This window comes from Pleurodeles waltl, chromosome 3_2 (assembly GCF_031143425.1).
Source record: "Pleurodeles waltl isolate 20211129_DDA chromosome 3_2, aPleWal1.hap1.20221129, whole genome shotgun sequence".
NCBI lineage: Eukaryota > Metazoa > Chordata > Amphibia > Caudata > Salamandridae > Pleurodeles > Pleurodeles waltl.
This window is the reverse complement of record NC_090441.1, coordinates 834,007-850,268: the sequence shown is the minus strand read 5'-3', so window position 1 is coordinate 850,268 and position 16,262 is coordinate 834,007. Positions and strand designations below refer to the sequence as shown.

Below are 16,262 nucleotides of genomic sequence, written 5' to 3'. Positions count from 1 at the left end.
CATCAAAGCCTAAAAAACTCTCTCTCTCTCTCCCTCTCACTCATTCTCTCTCTCTGCCTCTCTTTCAATTTCTTTCTCCCACTTACACACCCACTCAGACCCTTACGCACCCACTCACACACCCACTCAGACACTCACACACCTGTTCACACCCTTGTGCACCCATTCACTGCCTCAGTCAGACCCTCACTCACCCACTCACAGAGCCACTCAGACACTCACGCACCCATTCGAAGACCCACTCAGATTCTCACACATTCACTCACAGACCCACTGACACCCTCATGTACCCACTCACAGACTTGCACGGACACTGACACACCCACTAAGACACTGATGCATGCACTCTCACAACCAGACAGAGACCCTCACACCCACTCTCACCCTCGGATACACCCTCTTACACCTATTCTCACACCCAGAGAGGTAGGCTGTGGCCATCTCCCACCATGCACGGCTAAAGGGCTGTGTGCAGAGTAGGGTTTAGTGGTTGGGGGGATTGGCTGTAGGGATTGGGACTGACTGCAGGCTAAGCCTTGCTGGCAACCCCTGCTGCACATGGGCGAAAGCCATGCACGGTGCAAGGTTGGGTGCTTATTGGGGTTGGCCTCAGGGCCTCGCCTCAGGCTGTGCACTTCGGCCATGCGCAGCGGTGGTTGGATGAACATATAGGCCCTAATTATGACAATGGCGGTAAAAACCGCCTACCGCCGTGGCGACGGCCGCCAAAAGACCGTCGCTGCGACCATCATGCCGCCCATCAAATTATGACCACAACCGGACGTCCACCATAAAAAGGGTGGAAATCCGGCTGTGGCCATACTGGTGTATGGTGGTAGGGTGGCACTGCTACCACCAGCAGCTCCACACCAGTAGAACACCGCCAGCCATATCATGACACATGATACAGCCTGGCGGTGTTCTGCTGGCGGGTGCTGCTGGCGGTAGCAGCGCCCCATTGCGTTCCCTGCAGGAAGAACCCCTGGATGCAGGTAAGTTGAGCTTCCGACAGGGGAGGGGGGTGTTGTGTGTGTGGGGTTGTGTGCATGAATGTGTGTGTGCGTGAATGCGATTGTGTGTAGTGTTGTTTGCGTGGGTGTATGCATGTGTGAGAATGTGTGTGCAAATGGAAATGTGAATGCGTATCTCCGTGTCAGTGTGAATTCGTGTACGGATGTGTGCGAGAATAAATGGATGCATGAGTGAATGAATGCGTGTATGCCAGTGTGAGTGAGTGTGTGTATGTGTGGTGCGTGTCTGCGAGTGTGCATGAATGGGGGCGTGGGGAACAAGAAGTGAGGGAGCGTGGATGTAGAGGGGGTGGGGGGCATCTGGGGAGTGTTTGGGGGGTGGGTGAGCCTCCTGCCAGTGACAGGGAAAGAATTCCCTGTCATTGGTAGGGCCTACCACCATGGTTCGCAATGCCACAAAAACCATGGTTGGTAGGCAGGCTCATAATGCCGGCGGCGGCACAATAGCAGCCGCCAGGCTGGAGATTGTTATCTCCGGCCCAGCGGCTGATACCGCCATGGCAGTAGGAATGGTAAATTGGCGGGTTGGCCGCAGCCAACCCTTCAATGTCATAATGTGGCGGTATGTACCGCCAGCCTGTTGGCGGTACTACCGCCATATTATGACATTGGCGGGGTCATAATGACCCCCTAAGTATTGACAATTACTACATGTTAAAAAAAACACAGAAATTCACTGAAAAATTAAAGGTTACAGGGACATGACAGTTAGGCTCACATGGATGACAAATTACCCCACAAAATACGGCACTCGTGACATCTTTGATAACATCATTGATAATATCATTGCAATATTTGCAGTAACAATTTTGCTGAAAAAAACTGTGCATGATGGGGGCTCGAGTTAAAGCTACCTTAGTGCACAAGTTATAGTTACTTGAGATAACTCTAACTATAAAAGGTGAATTTCTATGGTTTTGTCCGTTTAACATGTGAGCATAACTATAACGTCCATAGTGAATTTATATATATATATATTTTTTTTTTAAATATATATATATATATAAAGTGAGTGGGTGTGTGAGTGTCTGAGTGGGTCTGTGAGTGGGTGCGTGAGGGTCTGAGTGGGGCTGTGAGCGGGGCATGAGGGTTTGAGTGGGTCTGTAAGTAGGCATGTGAGCATCTGAGTGAGTCTGTGAGTAGCTGCTTAAGGGTCTAAGTGGGTGTGTGAGTGGGAGAAAGAAAGAGAGACAAAGAGAGTGAGAGTGAGAGGGAGAGAGAAGAATGTATTTCTCATTTCAAAATAATAAGATTACCTTTCAGTATGAGGTTTAAAGATGTGCATGTGAAAAATAATTAAAGAAGGGAAATGACTATGGATACACCTGAAGTTGAACTCTGAAGTGTCAGTGTGAAGGTCTGTTACCTTCACCCTTAGGCTGCGTTTGGATTGTTTTTAATGATTATTTTCTTTGCCCATTATGGGCTATCTGGGACTGCGGGGGAGCCTCAAGGCTTTAAGTAGCAGCTCTGTGGTTGCTGGAGCAAAGCTTTCATCTCTGCGTGCAGGGAATAGAGATGAAAACTCTGCTTTTTGAATGCAAGAACTGTTTGACAGGTCCCACTTTCAAAAGGCAGAGTGCTTGCTCTGTCTTGACTGCAGCACCCTGGGACATAGCAGGAGTCGGCCCAGGGGGTGGCGATCCCCAGGGCCATCAGTCGCTCATCGCGGCCCCCTCCAACATGATAGCTCCGGGGGAAGTGGTGGTCCCCGGGGCTTGGGGGTCTGAAACGGACCCCCATTACATAGCTTACTATTTGCCCTGGGGAGGTGGTAATCCCCGGGGCTGCAGGGGGGCCATGAGGCCCCAACACTGAATCTAATTAATGCCCCGGGGAGGCTGTGGTCCATGGGGCTGTGGGAGGGGGCATGTGGCCCCCACAGCCCCATTGAGGTGGTAATCCCTGGGCTGTGGGGGGCTGCACCAGCCTGCCCACATTAATATTGCTGAAAGCCCCGGGGAGATGGTGGTCCCCAGAGCTGTGGAGGAGGCCAACGGGCCTCCCCCACACAATTTAAATATAGCCCTGGGGAGGTAGTGTTCCCCAGGGTGTGAGGGGGCAGGCAGCCCCCCATTACAAATAAACATTGTCCCCGGGACTTGGCCCAACCAGGGGCTTGATAAAGATAAAGCTCAGAAGGCTGCGCTTCATTTTATTCTTTAAATGTTTGCCGATGTGTGGATCTGCCGCAAATTACGGTAAAACGTTTTTGTAAATTGCTTTGGAGACAAGCCACAACATGGTTGACGACACTTTCTTGTTGAAGTGTTTTCAGCCAACCAGATCTCAGCACGAGCTCGGGAGGGGTTGCAAATTCTTTGCGTTCCTAGATATATAAATTTGGATTTTCTTCAATTTCTCAAAAATTACTGAACAGATTTACACCAAATAACAAAAAGGGCTCTTCCTGGCCCAAGAGCTACCTTTCTGCCAAATTTGGTGTGATTCCGTCCACTAGTTTTGGCGCTATCACTGTTCAATTTTTCCTCTGGGAATTGACATTGGAAACGCTCTAAGTTTCACCCCCTTTATCTTGGCCCCCGCTTAATGGATCACCCGAAACTTTCCAGACAGCAGCTCACCTGACTGTCAAATCTTTTAGGAAATTTTTGTGAAGATTCATCAAGCGGCGCAAAACATATAGGCAAGTTAAAACAGCTTTTTCTATAGAAACTAGGTCCTAATTATAAGTACCTAGTGGCAACCTCCACTAGGTAATATGTATATATATATATATATATATATAAATATATATATATATATATATCAGCACATTTTCCCCACGATACTGAAGAATGACAGCACTCCACGAGCACAGCAAGTTGATAATTTAATCGTTTACAGGGACGCGTTTCGGCGTTACCGCCTTCTTCAACCTGTCGACCCCCATATTGGCTCCATTTAAATACTCTCATGGAAACGTCTCTAACCAATCAACATGCATTTTCAAAGAACCACGTTTGCTACCATTATATAATGTATAACTCACATACTCCAAAATGATTAATTCATTAAATACCCAATCTTATCTTAAGGTAATACATGGAATTTAGATTTTGAACACTCTTAACTTCTAACTATTAACCTCTTGTGTCCGACAATATAAATAAACACTGTGATACATTTCTCACCGCACACTATTGTAACACGACTTATCTGATATCAAATAACAAAAATCAAAATTCACCATTGATTTATACATTCAATTACTACGTTTCATAATTTGATTAATTACCATTTTATGCATTTTTATGTTTGAACAATTCATTATCTCAAACTTGAAATTAATTTAACAGTGTGTTATATGGTATATTAACCGTTCTCTTAATAGTGTACCTTAATCAATCAATATAGATGAATGTACATCTCTTCACTACTGTTTAACCCTTTAGGTTCTTTGGTATCAAATGACAATATGTATTTCGATTCCAATTTTCTGAACATCTTTTCTCTATCTCCTCCTCGTATGTCTTTCTTAATTCCATCTATGACACTATACATAATATCCTCTGTTTTCCCTCCATGTACTTCATGTATATGCCTGGCTACTGGGTACGAATCATCTTTGTTCGCAATTGCCCTCAAATGCTGCAAAATCCTTCTATGTACTTGTAATTTCGAGCTGCCCACATATAATTTGGGACAACTGCACTTCAAAATATAAATTACAAAATCACTTTTGCAATTGTATTTGCCTTTGATACGATGGACGACTTTGCCATCCATTTCAACAAATTTTATGTTTTCACCATTCCTACAAGCTTTGCATTTAAAACATCTATAAAATCCGTCCTGTGTATGAATCCAGTTCCTGTTTAATACTTCCTGTCTCACGTGACTTTTTACCAGGATATTCCTTCATCGAGGTTCCTTTCCTATATGTGATTAAAGGTTTAGTAGGTATTTGTTCTCCTATTACTGGATCGCTTTTTAGTATATGCCAGTGTTTTTTTAACAATTTTCTCACATCAAAATGGGCAGTATTATATGTTGTTATGAACCTCACTGTACCTTGTACTCTAGTGGGTTTTCCCTTGTTCCTATTTACATCTTTTCCTGGTTTAGGAAATAGGAGTGCATCTCTAGTGCGTGATTCCACTTTGCTAGTAGCTCTGTCTAATAAAACTTTAGAGTATCCTCTGGTATACAACCTATCTGTCATTTCTTCCTGGACAATCTTAAAACTTTTTTCCGTACCGCAGATTCTTTTAGCTCTTAATAACTCCCCAAACGGAATATTATTGATCAATGGATGGGGATGATAACTCGTGGCATGCAAAATACTGTTACCTGCCGTTGGTTTTCGGAATACAGTTGTCTCTATTTTATCATTGTTGATCATTACTCTCACATCTAAAAATTCAATATCTTGACGATCAATCTTGCCTGTGAATCTCAGATTACAATCATTCATATTTATCTCTTCAATGAACTTTAAAGCTATGGCTGAGTTTCCCTTCCAAATTATGAAAATATCGTCTATGTATCTGACCCACATAACTATGTTGTCATTCCATTTGTCTAGTAGGGGATTATTCAATATTAGTTCTTCCCACCACCCCATATACAAGTTGGCGTAACTCGGTGCAAAGCAAGTTCCCATCGCTGTGCCTCGTTGCTGCTCAAAAATCTCCTGATTGAAAAAAAACATATTGGGGGTCATTCTGACCCTGGCGGTCATGGACCGCCAGGGCCAACGACCGCAGAAGCACCGCCAACAGGCTGGCGGTGCTTCCGGGGGCATTCTGACCGCGGCGGTAAAGCCGCGGTCAGAAAAGGGAAGCCGGCGGTTTCCCGCCGGCTTCCCGCTGCCCCAGGGAATCCTCCACGGCGGCGCTGCAAGCAGCACCGCCATGGGGATTCCGACCCCCTTCCCGCCAGCCTGGTTCTGGCGGTTCTCACCGCCAGAACCTGGCTGGCGGGAACGGGTGTCGTGGGGCCCCTGGGGGCCCCTGTTGTGCCCATGCCACTGGCATGGGCACTGCAGGGGCCCCCTAACAGGGCCCCACATTGATTTTCAGTGTCTGCATGGCTGGCGGTGCTTCCGGGGGCATTCTGACCGCGGCGGTAAAGCCGCGGTCAGAAAAGGGAAGCCGGCGGTTTCCCGCCGGCTTCCCGCTGCCCCAGGGAATCCTCCACGGCGGCGCTGCAAGCAGCACCGCCATGGGGATTCCGACCCCCTTCCCGCCAGCCTGGTTCTGGCGGTTCTCACCGCCAGAACCTGGCTGGCGGGAACGGGTGTCGTGGGGCCCCTGGGGGCCCCTGTTGTGCCCATGCCACTGGCATGGGCACTGCAGGGGCCCCCTAACAGGGCCCCACATTGATTTTCAGTGTCTGCATGGCAGACACTGAAAATCGCGACGGGTGCAACTGCACCCGTCGCACACCAGCAACTCCGCCGGCTCCATTCGGAGCCAGCTTCCTTGTTGCTGGTGCTTTCCCGCTGGGCGGGCGGGCGGGCGGCCTTTTGGCGGTCGCCCGCCAGCCCAGCGGGAAAGTCAGAATGACCGCCGCGGTCTTTTGACCGCGGTACGGTCCTCTGGCGGTTCCCGCCAGGCCGGCGGCTTCTGCCGCCGGCGGGGGTCAGAATGACCCCCATTATGTTCTAGGCACCATTCTATCATTTCAATTAACATTTTACTGTGTTGGTAAAACTTGATTGGTCTAGCACGTAAAAAATGCTCTACAGCCTTCACTCCTAATTTGTGTGGTATACTCGTATACAAAGACGTGACATCCAAGGTTATCAACAAATATTCACTTTCCCATGTGACATCAAAAATCCTTCTCAGAAAATCAGTACTGTCCTTTAAATAGGATGTTAAATTCATTACAAGAGGCTGTAAGAAGGAATCAATATATTGGGATACAAACTCAAATAAACTTCCTTTAATGGATACTATAGGCCTGCCTGGTGGCTTTAAGGCATCCTTGTGGATCTTGGGTATCAAGTAAAATACCGGAAGTTTAGGATGGTCAAACCTTAGAAATCTGCACTCATGTTCATTAATTAATGCTCTCTCTTTCCATTGCTCAAGTTTCTGATCAAATTTGACCTTTATACCCTCTACATATTTCAGGTCAATCCTCCTATAACAAGATGTGTCATTCAACTGATTGTATGCTTCTTCCATATAGTCCTTGATAGACCATATTACGATGTTTCCTCCTTTATCAGAACCTCTGATCACTATTTGAGAATTGTTTGATAATTTCTTTAAGGTCTCAAAATAACTACTTCGCTTCTTGGAAATTTGACTTGTAAGTTTATGTCTCAAAGCTTTAAGTTCTTTAATTATAATGTCTGAGAACTGATCAATCAAATCTCCACTGGGAGCTGGGACTGTTCGAGATTTTTGTTTAAGACCTGAAGCTCCTTCTTCATCTAACCTTATGCCTTCTGCTTCAAGTCTTGCAACTAATAGGTCTTCATTCGACAATTCCAATGTCTCATCTTCTAATGCCCATAATTCCCTCATTAAATACATGTCTTCAATTAATAAATTGTCCTTTGCTTTGATAACACCTTCTACAATGTCTTGTCCCAATACCTCACTTGGTTTGTTTGCCTTTCTCTTGCTAATTGAATGTATCTTTGACAATTTTAATTTGCGTATGAAGAAAAAAAGGTCTATTCTACTTTGTTCATAATCGAACCCTTCTGGTTGGCAGAAAGAGAGGCCTAAAGATAAGTTCTTGATGTCCTCATTTTCTAAGACTACTTCCGATAAGTTGATTACTGTCTTATTATCCATCAATATCGTTTGTTGCTGCGTGTCAGTTTTTCGCCCTTTTCTATATTTGTTTCTCTTCCCACCTCGTCTTTTCTGCCTCTGCCTTTTCCTGTTGTTCTGCCTGTTCCCCACCAAGGTCTGTGATTGGTCCTTCGATCTTTCCTCAAAAAATCAAATTCATCCTGTAATGAGGTATGGGCTCTACTTCTCGCTATGTGTTCAAAATCTGTGTCTGAACTCTCACTGACATCTGTAGATTTTCTACTTTCAACATCAACCACCGTCGGCATTTTCTCTGCTCCTTTTTGTCTCCTCCAATAATCAAACTTTTTCGCAAAAGTATATATCTGACCGGTTTCATAATCAATAGTATCTCTATGGAATTTGCGTGCCTTCTTCTGTATTATTTCCTCCTCAATTTTGGTCAATCTCTCTTCCATAGAGGAATTCAATGATTCAACTAACTTTTTGTCAGTGAATGTTTCAATTGTTTTTGTTAGGTCATCAATTGTCTCAATTACTTTGTCTCTCTCAAGTTGGGTATATTTGATTAATATCTTCATCATGCCCGCTGAACTTGCTGCATTATGCGCTGTCCATTCTTTTAATAAGTCAGGATGAGGGTCATCATATGTCGGCATAATAAAAATACGTAATCCCCTTGGAATTATCTCTGCTTCTAGATATCTATTTAGTGATTCGCACTCCCACCATTTGTTTAACTCTCTTTTTTAAATCTTTCCAGTTCTTTGAAAATTGCATAAATATCTGGTTTCCCGTTTGTTTTTTCACCAATTAATTGCGATCTTTTGCCTGTGTTAGATTTAGAAAATATAAGCTCTGCTCGCATTTTTCTATTCTCGTAAGCGTCTTGAGTTTTATGAGCCATTTTGTTTAAATAGGCGTTAGTCCTTTAAAAGTCTAAACGTGAAATTATACTTGCTGTGTTCGAGCGTCAAACGGATTAAATGTAAAATACCAATATCGGATCGACGTTTGACTCCGCTGCGTTCCCAAAATAAAATAACTGGCTATGTTTGCTTACCTACTCGAGGATCCCCTCAGCTCCGGCGTCCTCCGACCCCTTCGCGACCCGGCTCCTCTCGTATGCACAACCTTCCAGCCTGATACTGTTGCAACGTTCCAGCGGGGGCGAAAAGGTGAATAAACACACACTCAAGTTTGGCGTTTCCTTTTCAGCACCAGAACGTCAAAGGTGCTACTCATGATACGCGCGCCACCGCGTATTATTCCGGCACATTTTCCCCACGATACTGTAATGTAACCGATGCTCATTTAAAGCACTCTAATACTTTCGGATCAAGTCTTCACTATATAAAACTGCAAAAAAAACAATTACATCTTTTGCATTCTTCTGTCGTTGGGCTACAATTTTGGGTGATATTTGTGCTACATTCGGGCTCTTCTTTTCGCTTGTGGCCATCCTGGGAGGCTTATTTGTTATGACGCACTCTAATTTCTTCATTTACTGCAGTATCCTCTGTAGAAAATGCTCTTAGCTTTTCCACTTCGATTCAATCAAGATGGCATTTAAATGTGCCACACTTCTGGCATAAATTGTAGTTGCTCACTAGAACACTGTAGTAAAGTTGCTGATCACAAGGGAGTTAACTGGCAGCCTGCTGCTGATGTTGAAAATGCATGTTTCAGTTTGCCATGTCAGAATGTTTTAATGAGATAGAATAGGAAGATATTTGAGAACTCACTTTGAGAACTCACTTCAAACGTGTCCTAATTTTACTTTCTACAGCGTTTAACATAACTTCTATGACAACATGAACCCCTCATGTTGTTCCTTTTTAAATTAAATGTTTTAAGTATCATCAGTTTGATTCAATCACGATGGCTTCATGGGTGCCACACTTTTGTCATATTTAAGACTATTAGCGCTCTAGTTGCTCTTTAGAACACTCTGGGAGGCTGCAGTAGAACAAAAGGGAATCAACTGACAGGCTGTTCCTGTTGGAAGTACGTTTTACTGAGAATGTTAGACTTCATCAGACCTGCCAACTTCACCAAAAACCTCAAAGTGTGAGGAGATGGCGGGGGCTTGGAGGAGGCATGGCCTCTTGCCGAGAGCTACCTAAGAGACATTTTTGCCCTCACCCGGCCCCAAACCCCCTAAAAAAATTTTTTTTAAAAACAAGCTTGTTGAGGCTGTTGCAGATGTCCTGCGGTGTTTTCACACCCATTAATGGGCACCAGCAGTTAAAAGCCTCCACAAATGGTTTTCAGCTCGTATTCCCTGCCACCGTGGGATATTGGATCCTTACCGAGAGCCTGTGTGAGGGGAGCCAATGTTGCGTGTCACACAGTGGCACTGTGTGAGTTGGCAGGTCTGCTCCATTCTCATTTGGCTGCAGAATATAGTGTGAGTTTACAGAAAATATCCTACATTTTAGCTTCTGGAGCACCTTCCATAACCTCTATGTGAAAATCATGAGAGAAAACAGTTTTCTCTCAAACATGATTCATGAAATGCCAGCAGAAGCCTTTTTCACAGGGTAAAATCACCTTAAAACACACCGCAATTAAAAAAATTATAATACCATCAACAAATGGTTTATATTGTAACTAAAATCTGTTATCACCCTTTATACATTCCCCTTTTAATAACCCTCAAAACCTGCCATTCACTACTACAATACTTCAATACATTTCAATGTGGTCCATGTCCCAAAGCCTTGTAACAGTTGTCCCAGCATAATATTTATATATGTCTTGTAACAGCTGCCCCAGCATTATATTTCTCTCTATATATATCAATGATGTTATCAAAGGTGTCATGAGTGCTGTAATTTTAGGGTAATTCGCAGTGCATGACAAGGGCGCACGTTCTGAGGTAACAATGCCAGCAGCCAAGGGAAAAGGTAGGTCACAAGGAACGAAATGTGGCTTTTCTTTTTTCTGCTCTGTTTTGTAGACTAACAGTGATAAGCTGAAAGGCAATGCTTAAGGCAACGTTTATTTTTTCCACGCTTTAGAGAGATACAGAATTCTTTGCATTCCGAGCTATAGCGTTTTTTTAGAATCTGATTTGTACTATACTGATTCCGACATATTTTTGTAACAAATATCCAGCTTTTTATTTGCCGTATTAATTTTTGCACTGGAGATTCTAAGTGTATTCTTCGTGTTTACAAATATCCTCTTTCATGTGAAAGAGCACCAGGCCAAGTGATTTGTGAGAAGGGTTATGACGTGACCATGTTTTATGACCTTAGAGCTCCATGACCTTATGACCTCGTGCCTCAGTATGGTCAGTCCACCGGGAAATACCAGGGTGGCAAGATTGCCAGTGGTGGGCAGTCTGCATGTAATGAAACGTAAGCATACTGTATGATCAGGCACGAGAAGTTTCTTTATAAACGTTGACCTCGATTTGTGCATTTTCAGGTGCGTAGGTTCTACTCCAGGTCTCATTAGGACATGTCCATAGCACAACATGATAGTACAAGAGCGGGTTCGTGCTTTATTTGAATGTTCACGTTCTCTAGAAGAAATTAAATAGTAAAACTGTACTATTTTCAGCCATACGTGATAGATAGAGCACGTCAATTGTTATTGGAAGCAGGGACCATCAATATAGGTTGTCCATTTCATGGCTTATGGAGGTGCTTAGAGGACAGAGTTTTATGCAATATATGCGCATGGGCTTCGAGTAGGCCCTATTCAGAAATGAAAAACTGATACTGTTTTGACCGGACGCTGACTAGATGTTGACTTCCTTGGAGTAATCCACACATCAACTTTATGACGGACAAGCTGCCACCACTGGAACTGGGCTCTGTATTTCTTGTTAATAGTCTTGATATTGTTTCCGAACTACGTGTAGCTTTGTGATTTCTTGTAAGATTACTCTGTATTTGTGAATTTGCATGATTACCAATTTGTGGCAGAACATATGGCTTACTGTGGTCTTTGAAAAGCGTGGCACAAGACGCTCACGTGTGAGGGCTGGCCCTACTCCAGTCATTACTTCATGGGCGTCAAAGAGTAGTAGTCACAGGGGTAGCATCTGCTACCCCTCCATGTAGAGTGACCAGAATTTTAAAGTAAAAAACTGGAATAGTTCATAAAGATAGAAAAGGGACTGCAATTTTACTTCAACCGAATGAGCAGAATGACAGCGCTCATCAGCATAGAATTACACCAGAGGCACTAAGAAAATAAATAAAATGCAATTTTAAAGCCAGTATCATGCCTGGTAATTACGTTGCTTTCTTATAACAGCTGATATCTAACCCTGCTCTCAAAAATAAAAAAAAGGCACCGCCCACCGTGATCAGCCCACCCTCTCTAAAAACCGGGACATGAGCTAAATTTCCCTGGTGAAAACCGGGACTGTCCCGGCTGATCCGGGACGCCTGGTCACCATACCTCCATGTATAGTAGGGGTCAAAGGTGGTCAGGAGGCCCCTGTTCCTGGGTTGCATTAGGACCCATGACACCTTTGCCAGGCCACTGTCTCGGCAGTAGACAGGAGACTGGTAAGGACATACCTGTAGGACATGGGGGGTCAACGCTCTGATCCCATCGGTGGTCTCCTGATGTTACCTGTGCTACCCCGGCCATTTCGTTAAAACGATGACCATATCATATATGAACTGCACAACTTGCTCCCCTCTAATTGGTCTTTTTTAATTGCTTTGTATTTTTGTCATCATCCTTTAGGTCAAAAACAAGAGGTTCAAAAGCCCAAAGCGAAAAGGCAGAGGACAGAAAGGAAGAGTTAGTCAGAAACACCCTGGAGTAGGACGTAAAAGGCGCATCTCACCCTTGGACACAGGAAAGAGCAGAAAAGGGGGAGCTGAACCGACAAACATACTGCAGCCCTAACTATGGATCTCCCAATGACCGAATCTGTGCGTCCAAGCAACTATATTTTTCAAAGCAGGAACTGCTCTCTAAAAGGCGACGTTCATATTTTCAATTTAATTACCATTTTTGAAAAATAAAGGTTTATTTATTATGGAACACAGTATTGTATATTCGAATCACTATCATCAGATAATGTGATCAAATGATGCGATCCCTCCGCCAGATGAACTTCTGCCCAACTGTAGACGCCGAAGTCGGGTCACTGCTGAGCAAATCTAGGTTTCTAAGGGCCAGATGTATCAAATGATTTTGCACTCGCAAACTGCGAAATCGGCCGTTTGCGAGTGCAAAATCGTGGTCTCCAATGCATCAAAGGCATTCGCAGACCACAAAATGAAAATCGCAAAAATTGCGATTTTCTGCGTTGCGACCTGGATTATTCGCAAAATCCAGGTCGCAAGGCAATTATGCAAAAAAATCGCAAATTGCACATGCAAAATACCATTGTCTGCAACCAGGTGGTAACCTGGTGCAAAATTTAAAAATGCAGTAAAACTGCATTTTTAAATTTAATATGTAAAGCACACATGCCCTTTTGGCATGTGTGTACTTTACATGGAAAAAAAAAAAAAATTGGGGTGCGGGAGAGGGGGCCTTAGGCCAACAGGCCCATAGCTGCGATTGGGGCCAGTATCGCAATTTGCGATTCAGTAATTGCATTTGCGATTTTTAAGAAATCGCAATTACCGAATCACAAATGTGATACATGGCCCTTTGCGAGTCGGTAATTGCGATTTCTAAAAAAATTAATAACCGAATCGCAATGGGCCATATTCATACATCTGGCCCTAAATGTATAATATCGGCTCCTATTTAAAAGTTCTAAACATGCAAATGAGAGTTCTTTATTTTTTTACTTACCCCAACACCATTATCTCATTTTACACAGTGCCGACGCTATGGTTGTATGGTTGTTCTGTAATATTATTATTGTACAGGTTGTCAGGCTTAGTGGAGCAATCCTTCTATGTGATTTTTCATGAACCGCTCTATAACAAATCCCGAAATCATTATTCCTCACTACAGATTGAGGAACAACTCAATTCCGTATGATCAGTATTGTACGAAAACGTATTCCACATATCAGAAGTTGGTGTGTTTTGTTGATTGGTATTGCATAACTATTCTAAAGTTGGGCCACAGCTTAGTCATTCATCTTACGCCGAACACATAGCATGCAGTTAATAAACACTGGCCCAGATTTAAGAAAAGTGGCGCTTCACGTTAAGCATCACTTTCCTTGTACCCCCCTGCACCCTCTTAACACCACCATGTGTGCGCCGTATTTAAGATCTGGTGCACCATGGCAGTATTAGGAACAATAGCATCAACATTTTTGATGCTATTGTGGCACTTTGCTCAACTAGCATCAAAAATTCAGACGCTCTTGTAGCAAAGTGCAAGGAGGCCCATAGGTTTCTCTGGGTGCGTCATTTTAACATCTGCTCTGATCAGCAGTTAAAAATGACGCCAAAAATGGCACAGTGAAATCTTTAAAATTTCACTGCACCATTTTTGTGAGCCTCCTAGTGCCCACACGCCCTCCCTTGCATACATTATGCCTGACACAGGGATAATGTGGTGCAAGTGGTTACAATGTGGCACAATGTTATTGCATTGCACCATTTTGCAAATATGGCGCAGGAAAATGGCCACCTTTGCGACACCTTAGTGTCAAAAACATTACGCTAAGGTGGCGCAAGGTACTCTTAAATATGCCCCACTGTTCTTTAAAGGCTGAACCAACATAAAAAACAATTTACGCTTTTACAAAATGATTCTTGATAATTAATCTTTTGGCCTTAATACTTTTATTGCACTGGTAGTATGTGTGAAACTGAGAGGAATACAAGCAGTGCTTAATTTGAGCAGGTGGTTGCAGGTGGGCCCACTGGCACTCATTTTTTAAGACTGGCACTTATTTTTTTACTAATCGAATTTTGATAAAGGGCAGAAGTGTAAAAAAACACACAAACAGGAAACGAAGAATAAGGGATGATGGAAAACAGTGACAAACAGAGTAGGCAGGGATGATTAAGAACCTGTGATAATGAGATGAAGGGGCACGAAGTGTCAGGTGGTGGATTATAGAGGCATGAGGTAGAAGCAATACTACAGAGCCTTTGTATTCATATTCAGTCAGTGGCAACTGCTAATTCAAAATTCAAGTGGCAAGGGTCAGGGGGAGACGGACCACACATTCACACTCACTCACATCCAGGCATTCACAGGTGTGCACACATTCATCGACCATTTGCAAACACGATGACATGCACACGCAACCCATTCAAAGCACGAACTCATACATATAAATATATGCATACATACACACACGGGTGCATGCAACAAAAGTTTAAAAAAATTAAACTGACCAGTGTTCTCGAATGGCAAGACGGAAGACTCCATGGGTCTTGATGGTTTGAACTGCCACTTCCTCTCATTAGCTGACCTTGTTCTGGCTCAGCAAATGAGAGGAGACAGCAGTCCCTTTCTGTAGGAGGCTGGCCTGGTTTGTAATGGGTACCTATGGTACTTACACCTTATACCAGATCCAGTTATCCCTTAATGGTGAAATGTAGGCAGTGTCTAGAAGCTAGGCTGTCTAGAGGTAGCTGTAGGCAGAGCATCCAAGGCTGAACTAGGAGACATGCAAAGCTCTTGCAATACCACTGTAGTCACACAGTACTTACAAGAAAGACAATACTCAGTGCTACCAAAATAAAGGTACTTTCATTTTAGTGACAAAAGGCCAACTATATATTAGAGGCTATACTCCCTTACGAGGTAAGTATTTTACATAACATATACACTAGTAACCAAAATCAGGTAAGTAAACAGTCATAAAATAGTGCCAATAGTGAAATTCACCATAGGTTACAATGGGCCTAGGGGGAACACAAACCAAATACTAAAATAGCGGAATGTGAATGTTGGTTTCCCACCTAGGCAAGAATAGTGTGTAGAGTGGTGCTTGGAGTGTAGGAAAACACCAAAGGTAAGTAAAGTACACCACCCCAGAGCACAGGAAAACAGGAGTAAAGTACAGAAAGAATCCTCAGAACACACTAGGAGTCGTGATAAGAGATTATGCAAAACCCAAGCAAGACTGCAAGACACCAACAATGGATTCCTGGACCTGAAGACCTGTGGAAAGAGGAGACCAAGTCCAAGAACAGCTGAAGAGTCCAGGAGTAACAGGAGCCCCTGCTAACCCGGATGAAGGTTCGAAAGTGGATTCTCCGGTTAGAAGAAAAAGTCAGAAATGCACCAAAGAAGACAGCTGCGGGTTCCTGTTTGGTACAAGAGAAGTCCCACGTCGAGTAGAAGAATGCAGGCTGGTATTCATTGTTGGATTCCGCCAACAAGCCATGGCTAATGCAAAAGATGCTTTTGGCAGGAAAAGGTGCTACCTAGACCCAGGAGGGACCCTAGGGTCTCAACTTGGACTGAGGAGACAGAGGGGGCTCTCAGCACTTCAGAGAGCCCTCAGAAGACCAGGGAGCATCCACAGGAGTCCCAGGACATGGGGACAAAGGAGTTGCAAATCACAGTTGTCGCAGCACTACACAAAAGAATCTCATGCCACCGGAGA

At 43.9% G+C, this 16,262-nt stretch overlaps 1 protein-coding gene across 1 annotated transcript in view; it reads left to right on the top strand.

Annotated features, from left to right (window-relative positions):
* Nucleotides 1-12,725, top strand: part of CHCT1 (CHD1 helical C-terminal domain containing 1) — a 184,882-nt gene extending 172,157 nt beyond the window's left edge. Inside the window, exon 5 of the mRNA XM_069227258.1 lies at nucleotides 12,464-12,725. Within this exon, the coding sequence (XP_069083359.1) occupies nucleotides 12,464-12,628 (165 nt within the window). The 3' untranslated portion in view covers nucleotides 12,629-12,725. The remainder of the gene's footprint in view (nucleotides 1-12,463) is intronic.
* Nucleotides 12,726-16,262: the final 3,537 nt, after the last annotated feature.